This window comes from Carettochelys insculpta, chromosome 4 (assembly GCF_033958435.1).
Source record: "Carettochelys insculpta isolate YL-2023 chromosome 4, ASM3395843v1, whole genome shotgun sequence".
Classification (NCBI taxonomy): Eukaryota; Metazoa; Chordata; order Testudines; family Carettochelyidae; genus Carettochelys; species Carettochelys insculpta.
The window spans coordinates 22,846,069-22,872,595 of NC_134140.1; the positions used below are offsets into that span (position 1 = coordinate 22,846,069).

General features: G+C 47.2%; 1 protein-coding gene across 3 annotated transcripts in view; it reads left to right on the forward strand.

The window, feature by feature from the left end:
- The window catches only part of AFAP1 (actin filament associated protein 1), a 196,308-nt gene that overhangs the window by 102,759 nt on the left and 67,022 nt on the right, over positions 1–26,527 (forward strand). For all 3 annotated transcript variants that reach the window (XM_074992439.1, XM_074992437.1, XM_074992438.1), the window contains 2 exons: positions 19,701–19,912; positions 22,737–22,916. In XM_074992439.1, the coding sequence (XP_074848540.1) occupies positions 19,701–19,912; positions 22,737–22,916 (392 nt within the window). The remainder of the gene's footprint in view (positions 1–19,700; positions 19,913–22,736; positions 22,917–26,527) is intronic.

A 26,527-nucleotide genomic window follows, 5' to 3' on the forward strand; every position in this document is an offset into this window, starting at 1 on the left:
TGGCTACACGGCATGCCGGCACTTTGAAGTCGCCATGGGGGAGAATTAGCCTAAAGAAGTGCTGCATATTCATTGTGGCACTGCATGATTAATCTCCCATCAGACGGATTACCATGCCCACTTTGAAGTACAGGGCAAGTGTAGACATAGCCTAAATGAAGTATGTGGTTGACAGATTAGTTCATAACTCTGGTGTTAGTAAGTCTGAGGTTCTACTGTAGTAAGAATATTTTTAAATATAATTATCAGCAGGTAATCTCATGTCTTCCATTTTCCTACACAAAGGTAAAGACTACACAGGAGTATAGTTGATGAAAACAAAATGATGGTGTTTTCCCTGTCAGTCATTGGTAGATAAATATTTATCTGTAGATGACAACAGTGGTCCCTCTAATCCTTATCCATTCATGTGTGAAATAAATATTTTTATGTGTACCAAGATGTGTGCAAATATGCAGTACAAGTAGAAACGCGAAACCTAGTTGTGGGCACACTGCTGATCAGCTGAGTGGCATTTGAATTTCTCTTGAGCGGCCACATGAGCATACAGCTTGCTGAGAACACTGAATGAGAAGGGGACAAAGTGTGCCTCAGCTGATAATGACTCTTTTTTCCATCTCCACTTACTGAAAAATACAAATCCAGAGTGACCTGCCTTAAATTAGCTTCAGGATAATCCTTTGAAAATAATGATTGGGAATAATGTGAAAGTGTATTGGTTTATTCTTTCCCTTAGCAATTTTCTAATTTTTGTTCATGTAATTCATGAAACAGAAATTAGAAGAACCCTCAGGCTCTGCCAAAAAAGTATATGTAATATATATATATATATGTGTGTGTATGTATATATATGTATAATTTTTTTTACTAGGCTTTGAAGGATTAGATTTTTACTGGTAAATGTCAGTAAACATCATTTTCACTGTTCAAACATAAATCCCCCAAAATATTTCCATTGATAATAAGAAAAGCGTAATTCTAGGCAAAGTAAAAACATGCTACTTGAGAACGTATTGGAGTTTGATTCAAGAGTACTGAATTTGTATATTTCAATATGTGATGTTGACAATTTTCTATTATTTGCAGTTATAAAGCTTTAATTTTTGAATCCCCAATTCCACTGTGATTACATTACTCTCTGACTCTTCTGTAGTCTGGACCTCCTATAATTTTTTCAATTGTGAAAATGTAAAATCAATAAACTTGGAAAAATTGCTTTAAAATAAATATTGGTATCGTCTGTTGAAATTATATATTTACAAAATTGAATTCTGCCAAGCTTATACATTATGTACAGTATGACTACGTCTACACTTACCAAAACTTCGAAATGGCCGTGCTAATGGCCAGACCAAAGAATACTAATGAGGTGATGAAATGCATATTCAGCGCCTCATTAGCATGCTGCCAGCCGTGGCACTTCGAAATTGTCACGTTTTGCTCCCCTGGGCTCGTCTACACGGGGCGGGTGGGGGGTGTCCTGTTCGAAAGGACACCACCAACATTGAAATCCCCTGGAATTGGGGAGGGATGGCTCAGTGGCTTCAGCATTAGTCTGCTAACCTCAGGGTTGTGTCTCAGTCCTTGAGGGGACAATTTAGGGATCTGGGGCAATCCATTTAAATTTTTTTTATAAATGACCTGGATGAGGGAACCCTCAGCAAGTTTGTGGATGACACAGAACTAGGGCGAGAGGTAGATACGTTGGAAGGCAGAGAGAGAATCCAGAGTGACCTGGATAAATTGGAGGACTGGGCCAAAAGAAATGTGGTGCGGTTCAACAAGGAGAAGTGTAGAGTCCTGCATCTGGGGTGGAAGAATCCCAAGCATTGTTACAGGCTGGGGACTGACTGGCTCAGCAGCAGTACAGTGGAAAGGGACCTAGGGATAATGGTGGATGAAAGGCTGGATATGAGTAAACTGTACCCTTGTAACCAAGAAGGCTAACGGCATACTAGGGTGTATTCAGGAGCATTTTGAGCAGATCTAGAGTAGTTATGTCCTTCTATTCGGCACTGGTGAGGCCAGATCTTGATTATTGTGTCCAGTTTTGGGCCCCCCAATATAAAAAGGATGTGGATTTGCTGGAGCAAGTTCAGCAGAGGGCAACAAAAATGATTAAGGGGCTGGAGCACAAGACCTATGAGGGGAGGCTGAGGGATTTGAGCTTGTTTAGTTTACAGAAGAGAAGACTGAGGGGTGATTTAATAGCAGCCTTCAACTTCCTGAAGGGGAGCTCTAAAGAGAAGGGTGAGAAACTGTTCTTCCTCGAGTGTCCCCGTGGGTGCTCCCGCGCTGCAGATCGGATATTTCCAGCAGTTTCTGCCGGACCACGCATGCGCCGGCACGCGCCGCTCCCTTGCGCGCTCCCAGCCACGTGCACGATCCAGTCCCCGCCAGTTCCTTCTTAACCGCCATCAGGTGCAGACGGAATCCGCTCAGGCTGCGGCCAGAGTCAGCGTATTTAATGTTGTAAGTGTTTTTAGAGCTTCTTTTCAGTCTTTCAGTCTTTAAGTTAGCTTGTTATTTTTCTTATTGCAAAAAAAAAAAAAGTATATAAAAGCCTTAGTAACAAGAGGAGCAGCAGAGGCCCGGGGATGTAAGGCCATTAGGCCTCCTGCTGCGGCAGGCTGGGTCCGAGAGGGGAACAAGCACAGAGAACGTGCTAAGTACCCTATTAACAACTCAAAGACTCACCGCAATGTCCTCTTCAGGATTCAAGAAGTGTGAGTCATGCCGCGAACCTATGCCGGCCTCCGATGGGCACAGTCAGTGTATTAGGTGCCTGGGGGAATCTCACATCACCCAAAAATGCTCCTTCTGCGCAAAGCTCACGGCTAGAGCAAGGAAGGACAGAGAAATGCGGCTAAAAATGCTGCTCTTTGACAAGGCCCTCCAGCCAGACGTGCCGGAGTGGCCCCAACAAGAGGGACCCGCAGGGGCCCATAAAAGGAAGGCGGCTTCCCTCACCCCATCAGTGCAAAAATGGAGGAAGCTCTCGCCAACCCGATCCCTGCCGGCAGCCACAGCAAGTGGGACGGGTGCAGCACATAGCCCCCAGCTGCAATCGCAGACGAGCGGCGGCGGCGCGGACGTGCACGTGGCAGAGGCTGAGCCTCCGATAATCAAACAGCCGGCCTGCACCGCAGGCAGAGCGGCGGACAGGCAAGCGCTGGAACCGGCGGCACCGCAGCTAGCAGCACAGACCTCTGGGGCACCGACGGTGCAAAGCTCGCAGGCACGCGGCCTGCAGGCGCCGGGGGAGACCACCCGCGCTGCACCGCAGCAAAGCGTGCCGAGCGCAGCGCCGACAGCAGGGCCGAGATCCCTGGCGCGGAAAGGGGCGGAGTCAGCCCCACAGGGGAGGGGAAAGGCAGCAGAGAAAACCCGGCCCCGCAGCCCTTCACCAGACAGGGCTGCAGGGCTGCTCTCTCTAAGCGCTCCCCTTATGCTGCAAACTCCAGCAAGGAGTCAGGGGTCTCCCCCAGTCTACCCTGAGCCTCCCTCCCCGTTCCTCCAGCCAGCGTCACCATGGCTCGGGCCACCCTCGCCTTTTCTGGGATTTGACCCCCTGGAGTACTATCACAAATCAGTCTCACCATTGTCTCAATCACCCAGACGATCTCGCTCCCCCAGACACCGGGGGTATGCGCCTCGAGAGTGGTCCAGGTCTCCATCCCAGGAACCGTGCCCGTGTTGCCATGGTCGCCCCTATCATGCGGGGCATAGACACCATTGGCATACCCCCAGGGACAGGTCCCCTCAGACGGTTCACTATCCCCGAGGGCAATCGCGGATGGGGACGGAAACGCAAATATCTCAGGGGGAGTTGATTCTGGAACCCCGAGATTTCCCCTCGCAAGCCTCCAGCGAGAAGATGTATCACCGTCAACAGGACCCAGAGGGATCCAGAGAGGCTTACCCTAGTGGTTCCTCTCTATCCTCCCCCGACGAGGCTACGGCCCCAGGGGACGTCCACCCCCCGGACGATCTCAAACAGTTCCAAGAGCTGTTTAAAAGGGTGGCTTTTACGGAAGGCATCCAAACAGCAGAGGTGCAGGAGAAGCACCATAAGCTCCTCAAAAACCTGAGACCTCCGGCCTCTTCCAAAATAGCTATTCCGCTCGACGAAGCAATTATGGAGTCTGCTACCACAATATGGCAGACCCCTGCGTCCGCTCCGCCTATAAACAAGAGAGCGGATAAGAAATACTTCGTCCCGGCGAAGGTCATGGAGTTCCTGTTCAGTCACCCACAACCAAATTCTCTGGTGGTGGAGTCGTCTCAACAGAGGTCGAAAAGTTCTCAGTACAAGACAGGGGGAACGGACAAAGATGCCGAGAAGCTAGAGTTATTCGGCAGAAAGGTCTACTCCTCCTCTACCCTACTGTTGAGAATGGCAAATTATGCAGCACACCTAGTGAACCATAACTTTGACAATTACTCCAGGCTGACTTCCCTCATGGACTCGCTTCCAGAGGATAAGAAGCCGGTGCTGAAGGCCATCATGCAGGAAGGCTACACAGCCTCGAGGACAGGAATTCAGATCACCCTGGACGTAGCAGATACGGCGGCACGCTCAACGGCTACGGCAGTGGTCATGCGCAGGGAATCCTGGCTTCAGACATCGGGTATCCCAAGGGATCTGCAGGCGAAGATCGTTGATCTCCCCTTTGACACACAGAAGTTGTTTGCTGAATCAACTGATTCGGTCCTTCATTCCAGTAAGGACTCAAGGGCTACTCTCAGAACCTTGGGGATTTATACCCCTCCATACAGGAAGAAAAAGTATTACCCTCAGCAAAGACGATACCCATATCAACCCCAGCGTGCTCACTACCAAAGGGGCTACGAGCAAGGGCGGCATCAACAGCACCAACAGTACAGAACTCCCAGGCGACGTTCCCAACAGAACCGTGCCTCCTCGGGACAGGGCCAAAGGCAACAAGTTTGACGGACAGATCGAGGGCTGCACTATCACTACCATCGCACAATGTCATCCAAAGCTAATGTTCCATCATCGCCTCCGACCATTCTACGCCCAGTGGCAAAAGATCACCACAGACAAATGGGTACTGGAGAACATAGCCATGGGTTACGCAATCCCCTTCCAGTCGCTCCCACCGCCACGACCTCCACCCATGCCCCATCTAAAGGACGCCTCCCACGAAGCAAGACTCAAGCAGGAGGTGGACCATCTTATGCTTATAGGGGCAGTGGAAAGAGTGCTGGAGCAACTCCAAGGGAAAGGGTTCTATTCAAGATACTTCCTTACAGAGAAAAAAACAGGAGGCTGGAGGCCCATCCTAGATCTTCAAGGCCTCAATCGGTACTTGCGCAAACAACGTTTTTGGATGATCACAGTCGCCTCTATACTTACGGCACTGGACGATGGAGATTGGTTCGCAGCCCTCGACTTACAAGACGTGTATTTCCATATGACAATCCACCCGGCTCACAGACGTTTTCTCCGGTTTATGGTCGGCAAAGAACATTTCCAATACAAGGTTCTGCCGTTCGGCCTCTCCTCGGCCACCAGAGTATTTACCAAGACCTTGGCAGTGGTGTCAGCCTACCTGCACAGACAGGGGGTGTTTATATTCCCATATCTGGACAACTGCCTACTGAAAGGGGCCTCGAAGGAAGAGGTACTATGCATGATACGCGTTACAGCAGGCACGTTCTCTTCGCTGGGCCTGGTCATCAACCTGGCGAAGTCAAAGATCAACCCCACACAGGACATAGAGTTCATAGGGGCACACATAAACTCTATCACAGCAAGGGTTTATCTACCAGATGCCTGCTTTCGCGCCATTGGTTCCCTCGTACAAGTCATCACCTTCAGCCCCATGGTGCCAGTTCTAACGTGCTTACAGCTGCTAGGCCATATGGCAGCAGCAACGTTCGTAGTACAGAATGCCAGATTGCATATGCACAGCATGCAGCACTGGCTGGCGAGCGTCTACAAACCGGCAGCACACACCGTCCACAGGGTGGTGTCGCCCATGACAGAGGTGTGCAGATCCCTGCAATGGTGGGTGAACCCCAAGAACATGCTAACAGGGGTACCCTTTCATCAACCACAAATATCTATCTTTCTCACCACCGACGCCTCCCACATAGGGTGGGGAGCACACATGGGCGAAAAGGTGACGCAGGGACTGTGGTCCCCTATGGAACAGTCGCTGCACATAAATATACTGGAGCTCAGAGCAGTGTTCAACGCCTGCAAACACTTTCAAGACCACATACAAGGCAAAGTAGTCGGGATCAATACAGACAATACCTCCACCATGTTCTATAAAAATCGACAAGGAGGAGCTCGGTCCTGTGCCTTATGTGCGGAAGCAGTCCGCCTGTGGAACTGGTGCATTGCCAACAATATAACTTTGAAAGCCTCGTATTTACCAGGCACTCACAACGTGCAGGCAGACCAGTTGAGCAGGCACTTCGCACTCACACACGAGTGGCAGATCCGTTCCGATCTGCTACGACCAATTTTTCATGCATGGGGGTTTCCCCAGATAGACCTGTTTGCCACTCATCGCAACAAGAAGTGCCCACAATACTGCTCCAGGGCAGGACTGGGACGGGGGTCCCTAGTGGACGCATTCACAATCTCGTGGAAGGGCCCCCTGCTCTACGCATTTCCTCCCACAGTGCTCATCCACAAGGTCTTGCAGAAAGCCAGGAGAGAGAGAGCCCGCATGATCCTAGTAGTCCCAACTTGGGATCGACAGCAATGGTTTCCCTTACTCCTGCGCATGTTGGACCGCCCACCGATGCCCCTTCCAGTGGCACTGGACCTGCTCACGCAAGCCCAGGGGTCTATAGTGCACCCACACCCCCGAGGCCTGCGACTGCAAGCATGGTTAATCCATGGCTCAGCTCCCTAGAGAGCACATGTACGGAGGGAGTGCAACAAGTCCTAGAAAGTAGCAGAAGGACTTCCACCAGGAAGACCTACAAGCAGAAATGGACTCGATTCACTGCATGGTGTTCTACCAAGCAATTAGCTCCCCTTGCTGTGCCTATACCCGTAATATTAGAATACTTACTGGACCTCGAGAGAGGCGGACTCTCCCTATCCTCATTGAAGGTCCACCTTGCCGCTATATCGGCTTTCCGACACGAAGAGGAAGGCCCCACGGTGTTCACCCAACCCATGGTTACCAGGTTCCTGAAGGGGCTGGTAAACCTGTACCCCCCTCGGAAACCACTTCCACCTTCGTGGAACTTGGACCTGGTGCTTAACGCCCTAACGGGACCACTGTTTGAACCCTTAGCCACAGTTTCCCTCCATCTCCTTACGATAAAGACGACCTTCCTTCTTGCAATCACGTCAGCTTGCAGGGTGAGCGAGCTCGCGGCAGCTATGGCAACACCACCCTGCACAGTATTTTCAAAGGAGGCGGTAACCTTACGGCTGCATCCAGCCTTTTTTCCGAAAGTTTCTTCAGAGTTTCATATTAACAACCCTATAGTCTTACCCTCGTTTTATCCAAAGCCTCATAACTCCAACAAAGAGGCGCACCTACACCTCCTGGACGTGAGGAGGGCGCTGGCTTTTTATATAGGCAGGACTAAGTCCTTCGAAAAACGGATAGACTCCTAGTCTCTCTCGCTCCCAGATCAAAAGGAGAAGGTCTCTCTTCGCAGAGAATCTCGAAGCACATCGTATCCTGTATAAAAATGTGCTACGAACTTAGAAAGACTCCTTTACTGGCCCCGCCTAGGGCTCACTCCACCAGGGCGGTGGCGGCATCAACAGCCTTTTTCAAGGGCATTGCGCTAAAAGACATCTGCAGAGCGGCGACATGGTCATCCTATGACACCTTCGCCAAGCATTATGCCTTACACAGGGTATTCCAAGAGGATACCCGTCTCTCGACAGCGGTCCTTTCAGGGGTAAGCTGCACATAACCTGATTACCCACCTCCTTTCTTGGGTTACTGCTGGGTAGTCACCTATCGTGGAGCACCCATGGGGACACTGGAGGAAGAAAGAGAAGTTACTCACCGTAGTAACGATGGTTCTTCAAGATGTGTCCCCGTGGGCGCTCCACCACCCGCCCATCCTCCCCACTTCGGATCTCTGTTTAGTGTTTTTCAGGAGCATCCGAGGCGGTTGGTCAAGGAACTGGCGGGGACCACATCGCGCACGTGGCCGGGAGCGCGCAAGGGAGCGGCGCGCACATGCGCGGTCCGGCAGAAACTGCTGGAAAGATCCAATCTGCGGCGCTGGGGCGAGCCTGACACCTATCGTGGAGCACCCACGGGGACACATCTCGAAGAACCATCATTACTACGGTGAGTAACTTCTCTTTCTCAATGGTGTCAGATGGCAGAACAAAGTGCTGCGGCTGGTGGCATTCTAATGAGGCACTGAATATGCATTTCAGCGCCCTGTTAGTATTCTTCAGTCTGGCCATTAGCATGGCCATTTAGAAGTTTTTGGTAAGTGTAGACACAGCCTATGTGTTGCAAGGTACTGCCTCAAATATGCAGTAGGGTCTCGACATTCATGAGTGCCACATTTGAGAATTCAGTTATTCACAAGTGGCCTGGCTTCCCCAGGGCTCTCGGACCGTGTGCACCAGTAGCTGCTGCAGCTCACCCAAGGCTCCAGCCGGGGAGCGCAGGTGGCTTCTCCAGGCCCAGGAGCTCCGATGGCTGCTGCGGCTTCCCCGAATCTCCAGGAGCGCTGGCAGTTCGATTCTCAGGGCTCTGAAGCCACCCCACCCCCCCGCCATATTCACAAAAATCAACATTCACAAGGGCTCTGAACACAGAACCCTTGTGAATGTTGAGACTCTACTGTGTGCCACTGCCTTCTACTGCATAGAGCTTGGACTTAAAATTCTGTGGGAGCTACTGATATGCTCTGCACTTTTGAGTCACGCCACTTAGTTTAGGAATCTACATTAGGACTTAGGATCCTAACTTTAAACACTTGCTTAAAATGATCTGGATTATTGTGTCTGTTGCACTACTATGAAGTTCTGAGGTTCAGCAGCAAGTCAATTCACTGTAGGTAAAAAAGACATTAATCTCTGACTAGTGAGTGTGAGTAATCTTGAACTCCTTCCCTCCGTCCTCTTGTTACTGGGGGAAAAAGGAGCAATCTCTCTTTTCCTGGATACCCATCAACTGTAACGTATTCTGAGAGTTGGGTTGGTGTTCTCTACTATGCTGTCCTCCCACAGTGTCCTGTGTGCAGCAGAGGGAATGGGATAAAATCCCACTATTACTCCTTCCCCTAACTTTTTTTTTCTTAAATCTTTCCCATGGAGAGCACCAGTGTTCACGTCTGTTGTAGCTCATTGTCTTCCCAAGCAGTTGAAGTGAGAAGATGTTTGTAAGTTTATATGTTGTTGCTATCTGTGGAATTGCATCTTTTTCATTCTGATTAAATTGGCGGGGGGGCGTGTTATGTATGCAACAACAAGGACCGAAAACTTTTGAAAGGACTGCTTGTACCTCTAGGGCTATAGCAGAGATGTGTAATACCATGAATGGGCTGGAGAAAATGAATAAGGGAATACAGCGGAGATATGGTGAGGAAGGACAAGAGTTACAGTGCAAGTATTATATGGTTACTCATTTGTTCTTGTTTTCACCATGGTGGCAACATCAGCTGGGGATAATAGGCAGCGGGGTCAGTAAGTACCCCATGCAGGAATAAATGAACCGTCCAATGCTTTTAACTCTCAACGGGAGACCTCTGGGTCAAAACCAAGATGTCTTATAAAACATGACTTGGTCTATATTTATATTATTGAATGAGGGAGGGTGTGTGTGTGTGTGTGTGTGTGTGTGTACACGTTCCAACATGAGACACTTTAAATTGTTGGATGCAGTGCAACACAATGGGGGTATGCATCCCTGGGTGCGTCTACACTAGCTGGCTACTTGGAAGTAGCTGGCATAACATCGAAATAGCACACATCACGTCTACACGTGCCATGCGCTATTTCGACGTTGAAATCGACATTAGGCAGCGAGACGTCGAAATTGCTGTTCCTATCGGAAGATGGGAATAGAGCCCTACTTTGACGTTCAACATTGAAGTAGGGCATGTGTAGACGATCCATGTCCCACTACATCGAAATAGCGGAGTCATCCATGGCGGCCATCAGCTGAGGGGTTGACAGACGCTCTGTCCAGCCCTTGCAGGGCTCTATGGTCACTGTATGCAGCAGCCTTTAGCCCAGGGCTTCTGGCAGCTGCTGCAGCTGGGGGTCCATGCTGTGTGCATGGGTCTGCAACCAGCTGTCGGCTCTGCAGACCCGATGCTGTGCAGGCCAAGTGTGTCTGGGAGGGGCCCTTTAAGGGAGCAGCTTGCTGTTGCCCCAGAAGGGCTTGTCCAGCCTGTGACCCCGTCTGCAGGCTTTGCTGGCCCCTTATTTTGATGGGGAGCGCTTGTGTGTGTGGATGCTCTGCATTTCCTTCTGGGGTGGCTCCTTTCGACATTCTCCATCGCTACTTCGACGATGAACATCAACAGCACCAGCCCCGGAGGATGTGTAGACGATACATGTCGAAGTAGCCTATTTCAATGTTCTTACTTTAAAACAGGCTACTTCAACATCGTGTACTAGTGTAGACATAGCCCCTGTGTATAATTTCAAATACAAAACTTAAATTTGAGGTCCCCAGCAGCACGTCTGTAATTGGAATATTAATTACATTGATGAGAGTATAAGGCTATTGTGAAAAGAAGTGCAGGGTTCAAGCAAATTAACTTGTTGAAAAGTGGGGAAGAAAACAAGATATTTGCTTGAGGCTTTAGGTTAAAAGAAACATTCTTCATAATATAGTATGGAGATGACTGATAACAATGGCATTTCAGTTAGGTGAAACATTCTTTCATGAAATATGAGAAAGCTAAAACAGCCCATAGAATGGAAATGACCTATTAAAATACAGTGAAAACTGCTAGTGTTGTCTTTTGCTTCAGTGCTGGATACATTAAAAATGCTGATGAGAAAGGTATTTTGCTAGGCCATGATCTGATAAACAGTTGTTCATCACACAACACTCTACTACTTCTATGTGCGTCTCTATTACAGTAGGAAAGTCTTAAATGTGGCCAAATGAAGGAGATATTTGAAGTGTGTAAAGTGTATGTGTTCTTTCGTTTCAAACTGTTCTTCAACAGAGAGCCTTATTGGTTGATGTTGGAGATGAAAATCTCACCAGTGGTAAAATTGATACATGGTGTCAGAATGGATTCCTTCTTATTATTATGTTTAATTGCTATAATGGTTTTTTTTTTTTGGACTTTTCTGTTTTTCTCCGCTGCTGGTCACCATTCTGAGTTACCTGATTCAGTGAGAGTCTGGTGTGCACAGAATAGAGTCACAGCACACTTTAATGCTGAATAGTAACGGAGAGAAAGCCGCTCTAGTCTACATACCATCAAAACAAAAAAACAGTCCAGTAGCACTTTAAAGACTAACAAAATAGTTTGTTAGGTGATGAGCTTTCATGGGACAGAAGATCTGAAGAAGCAGCTCTGTTCCATGAAAGCTCATCACCTAATAAATTATTTTCTTCTTCGAGTGGTCCCTGTGGGTGCTCCACAGTAGGTGTCGGGCTTGCCCGGTGCCGCAGATCGGAATTCTTCTAGCAGTTTCCATTGGATCGCGCATGCGCCGATGCGCGCCGCTCCCCTGCGCGCCCTTGCTCATGTGCGCGATCCAATCCCTGCCAGTTCCTTCTCAACCGCCAATGGCTGCAGATGGAATCCGCTCCGGCTGAAGCCTGAGACAGATAAGATAGTTGTTTTATTTGTTAGTTCGTTGTTTGTCGCTATTATACAAAAAAAAAAAAAGAGAAAGGCATATTAAATAGTAGAGAGAAGAGGAATGGAGGAGAGAGGGGCGGACAAAGAAGTCTGTTTAAGCCTTCCTCTGCCCTGAAGGCCGTGAATGTTATTTTGGGTTGTAGAATGCACTGATTAGCAGCTAAGTACCCTATTAACAGTAAAGACTCACCGCGATGGCTTCCTCAGGGTTTAAGAAGTGTGAGTCGTGCCGCCAAGCTATGCCGGCCTCCGATGGGCATAGTGAATGCATTCGTTGCCTGGGGGAGTCTCATGTTACCCAGAAGCATTCGCACTGCGCTAAGCTTACAGCCAGGGCCAGGAAGGACAGAGAAATGAGGCTCAAAATGATCTTGTTTGATAAGGCCCTCCAGCCTGAGCCGCTGGAGAAGCCTCACGCAGAAGGGCCCTCTGGGTCGCATAGAAGGAAGGCAGCCTCTTTGACCCCCTCTGTGCAGAAGAGGAGGAAACTCTCCCCAGCTTGATCCTTGCTGATGGTCCCAGCGAGCAGGACGAGTGGAACGCAGAGCCCCCAGCCGCGAGCTGATGAAAGCAGCAGCACAGTAGCACATGTGGCCGAGGCCGGGCCTCCGACTATACAGCAGGCGGTACGGAAGGCGCAGCAAGCGCCGGAATCGGCGGCGCTGCGGCACCGGCTCCCGCGGCACTGACAGCGCAGGGGCACCCAGCACGGGGCCTACCGGCACTGGAGGAAGCTACCCGCGCAGCACCACTGTTGACGGTGCTGAGCATGGCGCCGACAACGGGGCCGAGATCCCCAGCACGGGAGGGGGCAGCGCCCACCCTGCAGGGGAGGGGGAAGGCTAGAGCTAAAACCCGGCACCTCAGTCCATCTCCAGGCAGGGCTGCGATGCCCTTATCACTCAGCCCCCCTCCCGAGATATACACGCCGCACCGCCGGGCGGCAACTCCACTGGCTTATTTCGGGCCTCCCTCTCCGTTCCTCCAACCACTTTCGCCGTGGCTCAGGCCACCTTCACCATTTTTGGGCATAGATCCCCCTGAGTACTATCACAAACCAGCTTCAGCACTATCAATGTCGTCACGGAGATCCCGCTCTCCCAGACATCATGGGTACACTCCCCGATCGTGGTCCAGGTCTCCATCACCGGGCCCTTGCCCATGTTGCTATGGCCGTCTTCATCACGCCGAACACAGACACTGCAGGTCCAGATCCAGGGGCAGGTCCTCTCCCACTACTCGTCAATACTCCCGTGTACACTCTCGCTCTGGGACAGGAACTCAGTTGTCCCAGGGGGAATTAGGTCCAGAGTCCCGAGACTTCCCTTCACAGCCCACGAGGGAGCAAGTATACCAGCGAACTCGGGAGCCAGAGGACTTGGGGGAGGCCTACCCCAGCGGTTCCTCCTTATCCTCCCCAGATAAGGCCATTGCCCCCAGGGATGTCTCCCCTCCGGATGACCTTAAACAATTCCAGGAGCTGTTCAAAAGAGTAGCATTCACGCAGGACATTCAAATAGCAGAGGTGCAGGAGAAGCACCATAAACTCCTGAAAAATTTGAGACCCCCCAGCTTCATCTAAAATCGCTATCCCACTGGACGAAGCCATTATGGAGTCAGCCACTAACACATGGCAGACTCCGGCCTCTATTCCGCCTACGAACAAAAGAGCAGATAAGAAGTACTTCGTCCCAGCCAAGGGCATGGAGTTCCTGTTTAGCCACCCACAACCCAATTCTTTGGTGGTCGAATCGTCCCAGCAGAGGTCGAAGACGTCCCAGTACAAATCAGGGGGGTCGGATAAAGATGCTAAGAAATTAGAGCTGTTCGGCAGGAAGGTCTACTCCTCCTCTACCCTATTATTGAGAATGGCAAACTACGTGGCACATCTATCAAACCGCAACTTTGACAATTACTCTAGACCCACCCCTCTCATGGATTCACTTCCGGAGGACAAGAAGCCAGTGTTAAAGGCGATTGTCCAAGACGGCTACGCAGCATCGCGAACGGGAGTTCAGATTGCCCTGGACGTGGCGGACACAGCGGCTCGTTCAACAGCCGCAGCAGTGGTAAGGAGAAGGGAATCCTGGCTCCAGATGTCTGGTATCCCCAGAGATCTACAGGTGAAGATCGTGGATCTTCCTTTTGACAAGCAAAAGCTGTTTGCATACTCAACTGACTCGGTGCTCCACTCCAGCAAAGACTCGAGGGCCACACTTAAGACCTTGGGTATCTATACTCCCCCATACAAGAAAAAGAAATTCTATTCTCAGCAAAGACGCTACGCTTACCAACCACAGCACGCACAATATCAGCGAGGCTATGACCAAGGGCGCCATCAACAGCAGCAGCAGTACAGGGCCCCCAGGCGACGTTCTCAACAAAGCCATACACCCTCGGAGCAAGCCAAGAGGCAGCAAGTTTGACGGGTATGTCGAGGACTGCACTATCAACAGCATCGCTCAATGCCATTCTCATCTCATGTTCCATCATCGCCTCAAACCGTTCCACTCCCAATGGCAAAAGATCACAACAGACAAATGGGTGCTAGAAATTATAGCCACGGGTTACATGATCACTTCCACCGACGAAACCTCCCACCCGGCCTCCCCTCAGGGACGCTGCCCACGAGGCGAGGCTGAAGCAGGAAGAAGATCACCTCATGTTCATAAGGGCGGTGGATAGAGTGCTGGAACAATTCCAAGAGAGAGGTTTTTACTCATGCTACTTCCTAACAGAGAAGAAAACAGGAGGCTGGAGGCTGATCTTGGATCTACAGGGCCTCAACCGTTACTTGCGCAAGCAGCGCTTCCGGATGATTATAGTTGCCTCCATACTTACGGCACTGGACAATGGGGACTGGTTTGCAGCCCTCGACTTACAAGACGCTTACTTTCATATAACAATCCACCTGGCACACAGACGCTTCCTCCTCTTCACGGTCAGCGGGGAACATTTCCAATACAGGGTTCTTCCGTTCGGCCTATCCTCGGCACCCAGAGTCTTTACCAAAACCCTGGCAGTGGTATCAGCCTACCTGCACAGGCAGGAGGTGTTTATTTTTCCATATCTGGACGACTGCCTGCTGAAAGGGGCCTCAAAGGCAGAGGTCCTACGCATGATACGCATCACCGTGAACACGTTTACTTCGCTGGACCTAGTTATCAACTTCGCAAAGTCAAAGACCGAACCCATGCAAGATATAGAGTTCATAGGGGCGCGCATAAACTCTATTGCATCAAGAGTATACCTGCCCGACGCCTGCTTCCGCACCATCAGCTCCCTGGTGCAAGTCATGATGTACAGCCCCGCGGTGCCGGTCCTAACGTGCCTGCAACTGTTGGGGCACATGGCGGCAGCTACGTTTGTGGTACAGAATGCCAGGTTACACATGTGAAGCCTGCAGCATTGGCTAGCGAGTGTTTACAAACCGGCATCCCATACCGTCCACAGGGTGGTGTCACCCATGATGGAGGTGCGGAGATCGCTAGCATGGTGGGAAAATCCCAAAAACCTGCTAGTGGGGGTGCCCTTCCACCAACCACGAACTTCTATTTTTCTTACAACTGACGCCTCCCGCATAGGATGGGGAGTGCACATCGGCGACAAGGTGACGCAAGGGCTATGGTCCCCTGCGGAACAGACACTGCACATAAACATACTGGAGCTCAGAGCAGTATTCAATGCGTGCAGACATTTTCGGAAATACCTGCACGGCAAAGTAGTCGGGATCAATACCGACAACACCTCCACTATGTTTTATATCAATCGACAAGGAGGGACACGATCCCGTGCGTTATGCGCGGAAGCAGTCCAATTGTGGAATTGGTGCATTGCCAACAACATAACGTTGAAAGCCTTGTACTTGCCGGGCACTCACAACGTGAAGGCAGATCAACTGAGCAGGTCTTCGCACTCACGCACGAATGGCAGATCCGCTCCGACCTGCTACGGCGCATATTTCGTGCCTGGGGGTTTCCCCAAGTCGATTTGTTTGCCACCCAGTACAACAAGAAGTGTCCCCAGTACTGCTCCAGAGCGGGAATAGGGCGGGGGTCCCTGGGAGATGCATTCATGGTCTCATGAAAGGGCCCTCTACTCTGTGCGTTTCCCCCCACAACGCTTATCCACAAGGTTCTACAGAAAGCCAGAAGGGAGAGAGCTCGCATGATACTCATAGTTCCAACTTGGGACCGGCAACAATGGTTTCCCTTGCTTCTGCGCATGTCGGATCGTCCACCACTCGCCCTACTGGTGGCGCCGGACTTACTCACGCAGACTCAGGGGTCAATAGTGCACCCGCACCCTCAGGGACTACGCCTACAAGCATGGTTAATCCATGGCTCAGCGCCTTAGAGAGCACATGTACGGAGGGAGTATGACAAGTCTTAGAGTGTAGCCAAAGGACCTCCACCAGGAGGACTTACGAACAGAAATGGACACGCTTTATAGCCTGGTGCTCCGCCAAACAGTTAGCTCCCCTTGACGTTCCTATAACTGTAATACTAGAATACCTATTGAACCTCAAACAAGACGGGCTTTCTCTATCCTCGCTAAAGGTCCACCTCGCCGCTATATGAGCTTTTCGGCACAAAGAGGAAGAGCCCACCGTATTTGCCCACCCGATTGTCACAAGGTTCTTGAAGGGGTTGGTAAATCTGTACCCCCCTCGAAAACCGCTACCGCCATCGTGGAGTTTGGACTTGGTGCTCCGCGCGCTATCGAGACCAGCCTTCGAACCATTAGCCACGGTACCCCTCCGACTCCTTACCATGAAAACAACTTTCCTTCTTGCGATTACGTAACCCCGCAGGGTGAGCGAGCTCGCAGCAGTGATGGCAACGCCGCCTTGCACAGTATTCTCAAAGGAGGCGGTAATCTTACGGTTACACCCAGCCTTCGTTCCAAAAGTTTCTTCGGAGTTCCATCTTAACAAACCAATAGTCTTACCCTCGTTTTACCCAAAGCCTCACAGCTCCAGCAAGGAGGCGCGCCTGCATGTCCTAGATGTGAGAAGGGTGTTGGCCTTTTACATAGACAGAACTAAGTCCTTCCAGAAAACAGACAGGCTTCTGGTGTCTTTCGCTCCCAGGTCAAAAGGGGAAGGCCTCTCTTCCCAGAGCATTTCAAAGCACATTGTGTCCTGTATAAAACTGTGCTACGAGTTTCGAAAGACCCCTTTGCTGGCCCCACCTAGGGCTCGCTCTACCAGGGCGGTGGCGGCATCAACAGCCTTCTTCAAGGGAATTGCGTTGAAAGACATCTGTAGAGCGGTGACCTGGTCATCCTACGACACCTTCACCAGGCATTACGCCCTGCATCGGGTGTTCGATGAGGATACCCATCTGTCAACAGCTGTCCTCTCGGGGGCAAGCTGCACATGAATCGAGTACCCACCTCCTTACTTGGGTTACTGCTGGGTCATCACCTACTGTGGAGCACCAACGGGGACCACTCGAAGAAGAAAGAGAAATTACTCACCTGTAGTAACGATGGTTCTTCAAGATGTGTCCCTGTGGGTGCTCCACCACCCACCCATCCTCCCCGCTTCAGATCTCTGTCCGGTGTTTTTCAGGAGCATCCGAGGCGGTTGGTCAAGCAACTGGCGGGGATCGGATCACGCACATGACTGAGGGCGCGCAGGGGAGCAGCGCGCATTGGCGCATGTGCGATCCAATGGAAACTGCTAGAAGAATTCCGATCTGCAGTGCTGGGCGAGCCCAACACCTACTGTGGAGCACCACAGGGACACATCTCGAAGAACCATTGTTACTACAGGTGAGTAACTTCTCTTTATTAGTCTTTAAAGTGCTACTGGTCTGCTTTTTTGTTTTGATGGCACACTTTAAGTTTTTTTAAAAATGAGAAGATGACTTTAGACAGAGAATAGAGGTTTCCCCAGCCCCCTAATCTCACTGCTAGAAGCTACGAAAAGAGCAGGACACTGGTGGCATAACAGAACCCAGAATCACTATTAAATTGAAGTTTCAGAACGGTAGCTGAGTTATTCTGTATCCTCAAAAACAACAAGAGGTCCTGTGTCACCTTGTAGACTAACAGATATTTTGGAGCATAAGCTTTTGTGGGCAAAGACTCACTTATTAAATTGAAAGAGGGGAAAGAGGCAACTCATGGCAACCTGAAAGTATTGCTGGTCCTGAGTATGGGAAGAATAGAGTGAGTCTCAAGGAGGATTATTGTTGCCAGAGAGATGGCTTCCTGCTTTGGCTATGGTTCTGAAGGAAAGGGCCTCCCTGAAATGCTGATACAAATAGAATTCCACATTTTCATCTTTAGCAATTTCACCACTTTAACTCTTTTGTCTCTACAGATACTGTGTGTGTGGTTTGTTTTGTTTTATGTTTTAATGTCTGAGTTGGATCAATGTCTGCCTAGGGATTTTCTAATTTAATAGTATAGATTTTTGTAGCATTTCCTGTGTGTGTTTGTTTAGGCTCTTTTGTCCTGGCTTTCAAGGAGGAAGTTAGAAGAGATGAGATCTTGTGTGTTATTTTGCATGATTATGAGAAAATGAACACTCTTTAATATAAACACCGTTTTCCAATTTTCCACTTTAATAATAACCTCTAACCTTTCCCACCCCTCACTTTTGTTTCCTTTTTAATTTTTAAAGAATAAAACCTCATAGAGTTTCTTAACTTTGGGTTCATGTGTAGACCTTAGCTGCTGCTATGCAATGGGTTATCGCTCAGCCATTCCACAGGGAGCTTCTGGGCACATGAGCTAGTAGAAAGGTCCTCATTTAGTAGAAGGTACAGATTGCCGTATAAGAACAACAAAGTTTTGTGGTATTAAAGGACTGACCCCCAGTTATTGATAACAAAGGGAGTGATATGAATCTCACTTAAATAAAAAAAATAATTTTGCTTTTGCTATCGGAGAGTTTTGGCTTAGGCCCAAAGCATGTGAACTAAGGAACATAAAAGAAACAGTTTCTGCAGAATGCTTTCAGTATGAACCCTAGCAGTGGCACAGACTGACATTACATTAATTGTCATGTGGTTTGTTACTTGTAGCTGTTATAAGTGTACGACATTTTGTAGAGTCATGCGTCTTCCTACTGTATATGGTATAAAATAATTGAAAAACAGACATATTTGATTCTGTGTGAGCTCTGTCGTACTCCATGTTTATGTCTCTCAATTCAGCGTCCTTACTATATAAATAAATTTCTTTCTCATGCAGACATTATCACTAAGAGTTCAGTATTTCTTTAAGGAATAGGAAAATGTTGTAATCACTTCCATTAGAAAAGGTGCAAAAGGGGGAAAAATGAAATTGCAAGTTGCATTTTAAAAATACGCAGTATATAAGTGCTAAGTATTACTTCCCAAGTCATAGCTAAAAATGGGTAATTATCTGTAGCATCTCATATTCAGTAAATCTAGTGTATTGCTGTTACTAAGGATTGAAAATATATTGTCTGTAGTTTGCCTTTAGAATAAAATAAATATATAGGTTGGACCTCTTTCCTCCAGCACCCTCGGTACCTGACCTGTGCCAGATGAGAGAATTTGTTGGATCACTGGAGGTCAATATTGTCTAACACGTTATTAATACTTCCACTGCTAACTGGGCTCTTACAAGACAGTTTGGGATAAATTACAGCTAAATAACAGCACAGAACACTGAGAGCCAGGACTGGTGGCTGTAAACAAACTTTAAGGGACCATGGGAAACGTGGCCACACCCATCACAAGTGGTCATCCATCTAGCTAAAATCATGCTGGATTAAGGATGTTGCCAGATGAGAGAGTTCCAGATTAGAGAGTTTCAACTTGTACCTAAGAGATCCATTACAGTTGCTCAGATATATGTGTGTGTTTCAAAGTTGACTGTTTTAACTAGGCACTTTTATGTTTTCCTTAAAGATTATGATTCAGATGCTATGAGCAGTTCCTATGAATCTTATGATGAAGAGGAGGAGGATGGAAAAGGGAAAAAAATGAGACATCAGTGGCCTTCTGAGGAGGCTTCTATGGACTTAGTAAAGGATGCCAAAATCTGTGCCTTCCTCTTACGAAAGAAGCGATTTGGACAATGGACCAAACTACTGTGTGTAATCAAAGAAAACAAACTACTGGTAATTATTATTTTCTTTCCTTCGGCTAGATTTTGCTGGTAGTTTAAAGATGTGATTAATTTTAAAGGAAGATTGCTTATGGTAAATATATTGGCAATAGAGAGCCTAGTTATGAGCAAGAACTCAAGACCAGGGGCCCCATATTGATCAACTGATTTCTTTCTTAAAGCCACTTAGGACATGGAACCTGTCACAGTGAAACCTGCACCCTAGAAAATTCTGTGAAACAGAGAACATAGCCTGAAGCCTATTTCTGTTTAATATATTTCATTCCTGAGACCTCATCAACCCAGTCCTTATGGAGGCAAAATTCCCACTAGATTTCATGAAAGTTTTCCTTATGTAAGAGCTGTTGGATCAGACCCTTGGAGAGAAACAAGTCCCTTGGTAGATTGAGCAATCTCTTGGCAGCATATGTTATCGTAATGTATATACTTAAAACTAAACCTTCACCATCTGTTCTGCTGTAATTACAGATCCAATACTCACATAATTCACAGCTGCATCATAGAAAGGAAAGATGGAAGTGATTTAAATGTCTTTGTGTGTTCACTCTTTAGAACTCTGCTATGTTTCTTTCAAAGAGTGATCACCACTTGCGGGTCCATGACTTAGTAAACTCCCTGCTGCAACACTTGTTTCTGTTTAATGAAAAAAAGGATTATTTTATGAGAGAGTTTCATTTGTATATGATTAGAAAACCATACAAAGGTTTTAACCCACTGACTAAATCACTTGGGGCCTGTTTACCCTCCCATTATGTGGTGCCAACAATATTGCAATTAACCGATGAGTTTATGATGACTGTGTCCCAGCTTAAAAAATTGGTAGCAGCTGGTAGGGGATATGATGTGAATGGGTGGGGGAGGAGGGAGATATCATCGATTTAGCGACTCATTTTCTCTCATTGGTGCTCCATAGCCCAGATTTGTCCATGTTCAGAATATGCTGCCACGTTGATTTTCTACTTTGGCTGAACGGGGAGCAGACAGATATTGGGACATAGATGGTCAGATTAGAGATTGCTATGAATATAATGGGAAATTGTTGTTAAATGGACAGTTCAAATTATGTTTTCAGGATGTTACATTTGCATTGTATATATTTTAATTGTCAAAAAGACATTTGACTGATTTGAGGTCACCCTTCGACTGGTGTAAATCCATTGGCTTCACAGGGATTAGTCTAGATTTATGTCAAATCAGACTTTTGGAATGAAGGATAGAAGCTTAAAATCAAAACAGAGAAAGAAAAAATTTAAAAGGCATGTTGTGTTCCTTTTAAAAGGAACATTCTATTTCTTAAGTTTATTTTATTTAAAATCCTGGTGGTATTCTCTTTCCTATAATCACATGTTCCTTTAACTACTTGTGTGGTCTAAGAAACTATTTTTCCTTCTGGGTTTTCTTCTTCCAGTAACACTGTAATGATGATTAAGAAAATAAAAATCATAATATGATTTGAATGAACAATTTAAACAAGATTAGTTTACTCTTGAAAGAAAGACCTACAAGACTTAACCTATGAGTTATGCAGAAAGTAATACAAATATATGTGTTTTTAGGGATTTGTAGTTCCCTAGATTATAAATGCAGTATTCAAATGTGGCCAAAATGTAATATTTTAGATCAGAACCAGGCATTCAGTATAAATAGTTTGGTCAATAATTTCTGTACAGACTCATCTGGCACTGTTTGTTATGTAAATGTATATTTTTAATAAACTTCTTATATGTACTCTGAACAATAAAATCTTGACATATATAAAGATATGGCACAAAAATGCTTGTTCAACTTCTGAAAGATGATAGTGGCTTTTTTGCTCAGATAACTTATTCCTAATTTTTTTAATTAAGTTTCTTTAGAAAATTATTTACTTCCGAGCTGAGGCTAGAGAAATTTTAGCCTGAAAGGAAAACAATTAGAAAATGGTGAACAGTTACAAAGGTTGACTTGAAATAATTTCTTCTTAGAATTGACTGTAGTGTTTGTAATATCCTACTAGTTAGTGTATGTTCCTGAATCTTAGCACATTAACTGGATAAGGCAAGATTTTAAATTAGGGGGTGTGAGGCCCATATGTAAAAATGCATGTGCATTTGTTAGTCTATCAGTATTGCATATGCAGGTTAGTCTTTTTTAGTATTCAAATAGCTATTTACACCATTTACGTTTTCATGAACATGTTCGGAAGACCAGTGTACACATATAGTTAAGGTAATTAAATATGGGGTTATAGGCACACAACACTATGACCGTGCTTGTTTTTGGTTTAAATCTGTTGTTCTGTCTATGACAGCCTAATGAACCGAAAGATTGCAAGAACAGAAGGATGGAAGGGGTGCTAGATGACTCATCAAAAAAGGCCTGCTATGTGATGGCTTCCTCTGTTAGGTTCAAATCCGGGCCAGGCCATCTAGTGATTCCATATCTGAAGGGGGTTCTCTAACATTGCTCACAGTTCAGTGGGAGAAAACTTCAGGTTAGTCTTAGCAGAGAGCAAAGTCTTAGCAAAGCATAAGCCAACATGGACGCTGAATTATCTTCTCATTTCCTTATTCTGGTGAACACTAACGTTTATTGGTGAGTAAAAAGCTTGCAATGGCATTTGCCATGCTGTACTTGTTCTATGATTGAACAGTCTCTAGTAACATCAGTCTGGTGGTGTTTCACTTAAAAGAGGGAGAGAGAGAAGGACACAAAGTTAGCATTAATTTACTTTGGTATGTGGTAAGGGGATAAGTAAGAAAAGAATAGCTGGTACAGTAAGAGCTGTTAACAAAAGTGCAACAAATGTAACCTAACATTCTTCATTTTTTGTTCAGTGTTATAAAAGTTCCAAGGATCAACAACCTCAGATGGAACTTCTGTTGAATGACTGCAGTATCACATACATACCCAAAGACAGTAAAAAGAAGAAGCATGAGCTGAAAATTACTCACCAAGGAACAGATGCACTGGTTCTAGCAGTACAGAGCAAAGAGCAGGCAGAACAGTGGTTGAAGGTAATGGATTGTTTCTTACCATATAAAAACATTTCTGATAATAAGACACAGTGGTTGTTACGCAGTATCAACTGATATTAAAAAGTGACATACTAAATGTGACTGGTTTATAAATTAAAATCACCCCCTAAATACAGATTTTGCTCCTTTGACTGCCACTGACAAAATCATTTCACTTTTTTGCCTTGTAAGATGACACTTCTTCCCTAGTAGGCGTGGCTGTGTTTACTAAACTCCGCTGCTCACATGAAATATCGAGCAGCCTGTTCCAAGTATACAACTTTATGAGAAACTAGAATGCTAGGTTGTGATATTTGACTCTTCTCTCCTTCTTCTCTCCTCAGCAAAAGGCTGTAAATAGTACTTTTATAATTCTCCAACTCTAGCTACCCCAAGTTCTGGGACTCCTGAGTTCAAACTTCAGCTGTGCTCTGCTGAGTAGCAGAGAATAATCCTTACAGAAAATTTAAGATTTGGAATCCATGAAGAGCAAAGATCTACTTTGTACCACTAAAGTTTCTGAAACAAACCAACATTTATAAAAATGGCACATGATGCTAAATACAGAGAAGGGAGGATGTTTTCCCCTGTTTTGATCTTGAGAAAAAAAATACAAACAAGACAGTAGATGTTAGCTTTTTAGGTTGTGGTGAATTATTTTAGCAGAATTGATTAACACACAACTAATGATGTGCTTTCAAACAGCCTCTTTAAAAAACTAAGGGCTAATCTATGCTACCACAGAAGATCAACTCGCTTAGGGTCAATCTTCCAGGGTTTGATTTCATGCCTGTGCAAAATCAAGCTCTCAGGAGTCAAAGATGACCCCTAGCTCCTCATGAGAGTCAAGGAGTAAGGAAGGTTGAAGGGAGAAACTCTCCCATCAACCTTCCCCCAGTGAAGACAGACAAGTTAGCTGAGCGTAGATACGTTGCTTTTAGCTACACAATTGGCATAGCTAAAATTGCATATCTGTGGTTGACTTGTATGTGTAGTGTAGACAGCTGAGTGAGTACCAGAGCTGAGTGTAGTTTGGGGGTGCCGGGAGGGTTTTTGATCACTGGTTGCTTGGGGCTGCCGGTCGCTAGGGGAATATGGTGGCAGGGAGGAGTTGGTGCTGGCTGCTTGGTTGCTGGGGTTGTTCGGGCACATCCTCTGATAGGTGTGGAGATGTTGGCTTGTGGGAAGCCTGGTGGAACCTCATCCCAGCAGAGCCACTCACATGGTGTATCTGGTGCCAACATTCCTTCCTCCAGCTGGCATTCAGCAGGGGAAGCACAGAGCATGAAGCAACTGGCTGCCTGCTCGGCAGGAGACACAGAGGTGAGAAGGCAAAACTGCAGCTCTGAGGTAGGTGGGGCAGGGCTGCCAAATCAGACACTAGTTAAGACCTCAAGAACAACAAGAAGTCTTGTGGCACCTTATAGACTAACAGATATTTTGGAGCATAAGCTTTCGTGGGCAAGGTGCCACAAGACTACTTGTTGTTCATGAAGCTACAGACTAACATGGCTACCTCTCTGAAAGTTAAGACCTGTCACCTGCGTGTCTGGGTGCAGATGTCTGTGGCCGTTTCTACACATGCCATTTTCTTTGAAAGCGGCATGCTAATAAATGGCCCAAAATATGCTAATGAGGTGCGGATGCAAATTCCCTGTGACTTATTAGCATATGGTCATGTGATTTGGAGTCTGGAAGACATTTTTCTGGACTCCAAAACTCCGTTTAGAAGCGCGGCCACTGCGGGGGGTCTTCTAGACTAAAGTCCTTCTTCCAAAGGCCCCTTCTTCCTGAAAATTTTTGGGAAGAAGGGGCCTCCAGAAGAAGGATTTCCTCCTGGAAGACCCCCCTCGGGCTGCGCTTCTAAACGCCGTTTTGGAGTCCGGAAGAGCATCTTCTGGACTCCAAATCACATGACCATATGCTAATGAGTCATGGGGAATTTGCATCCTTACCTCGTTAGCATATTTTGGGCTGTTTAGTGTAGAAACTGCCTGTGTGAAGAGCAGGGGGAGAGGAAAAAAGTGGGGGAGGAATTAGCATGATGTTACAAAAGAATAAGGAAGATACCTAAGGGGATGGGGGAGATGGAAAGGGGAGCAGATGACACTTCAGGAAAAGACTAATCATAATCTATAAGAGAAAGAGGGATGAAAGCAGAAGGGGAAAGAGTATGCAACAAATCAAGAGACACGGGAAAAAGTATTCAGTGTATTAAAGAAAAAGGTATTTGGCAATATATTACTGAAAATACACTTAGGGCCAGATAATGAAAGGGGCTTCAGGGGCTGCAGCCCAGGCCCACAGGCTAAGGGGACGCCCTTATTCCATAGCCCTGGGATGTAGCCTCTAAAACCTCAGCATGCTGTAGCTGTGCTGGGAAGGAGGGGGAACTGGCTTTGCATGCTGCCATTCTCTCCTCTCCTTAGTTCTCCCTGCTGCTGAGGCCGCATGTTTTGCTACTAGTGGCACTGCAGGTTCCATCCTTGCTGCTCACATTGGCTGGGAATCATAGCCAATGGGAGTGGCAGGGGGTGATGCCTGTGCCCTGACTCTGCCCCCTCTTGCACCCTCCCTCTCTTTGTCCTTCCCTCCCTCCCTCCCAGATCCCATACCTCCCACCCTAGCCTGCTCCTACATCCACTCTCTCTCCTTCTCTCCCCCCACCCCGACCCTGCATCCTGGCAACTCCCTCCCACACACTGAACCCCTCATTTTTGGACCCCCCCGCAAAGCCTAGAGGACCCCACAAAATCTACCATCCCAGGACCCCCAGAAGAGTTCATCTGGCCCTGCAAATAGTACACAGTAAATGCAGGCACCGCTGTAGTAGCACTGTCATTTGCAGGAAGCCTGTGTTTTGTGCATGTGAAGTGCAGCTATGTTTCATTCTGTCTGGTGTAGTCCAGTTTTCAAGCTCTGTTTTCGCAGCATGTCACGTGTTGTAGCTTGTCCTGGGAATGCAGATTTCTGAGAAATAAGAATTTGCTGTTTTTCAGCCTTTTCTGTTCAGTGTCTGGAAATCTGGAAAGTCCCAGTGCAAGTACTGCAGTTTCAGGTCCTAGCCAAATTGCTAGTCTTTATGTTGAACTTTGCTTTCCTCAGAGGGGAAGGTCAGTGAAGTAGTGTGGGAAACTATCACTTCCACATTAGTGGCTTGTTTTAAAACCTTTTCATCTAGCCTTTTAAGTACATGTAGAAGCCTGAATGCAATACAAATCCACCCACCCTTTTCTATGTTTTGCTCTGCTGTAACCATATATGGTACTTACTTTCTTACGAATAAATTGTATGTTTCTAAACACAGCTGAAGTAGACATATAAGAATTTCCTGGTGTCGTGTAGGCTTCCTATAGAATGAGAAGAAGCACAACACAGTTCCAGAGGCACAACTGCACAGTGACTTGCTGAATGGAAAATGAATATGTAATTCTATATACCACCAGATTAGACTTTGTTTTGCTTTTTAGTATCCCTGCCAGAGGCCATTCTAGGCAGTATTTCAGTGTGCCACCTCCCTACTGTTTGCTTACAAGTTTGGAATCCACCAAACCCAGAGGCAGGGACTTACCCCTCATCTCTCTTGTTCCTCCCCAAGTCTTCTCTGGTAT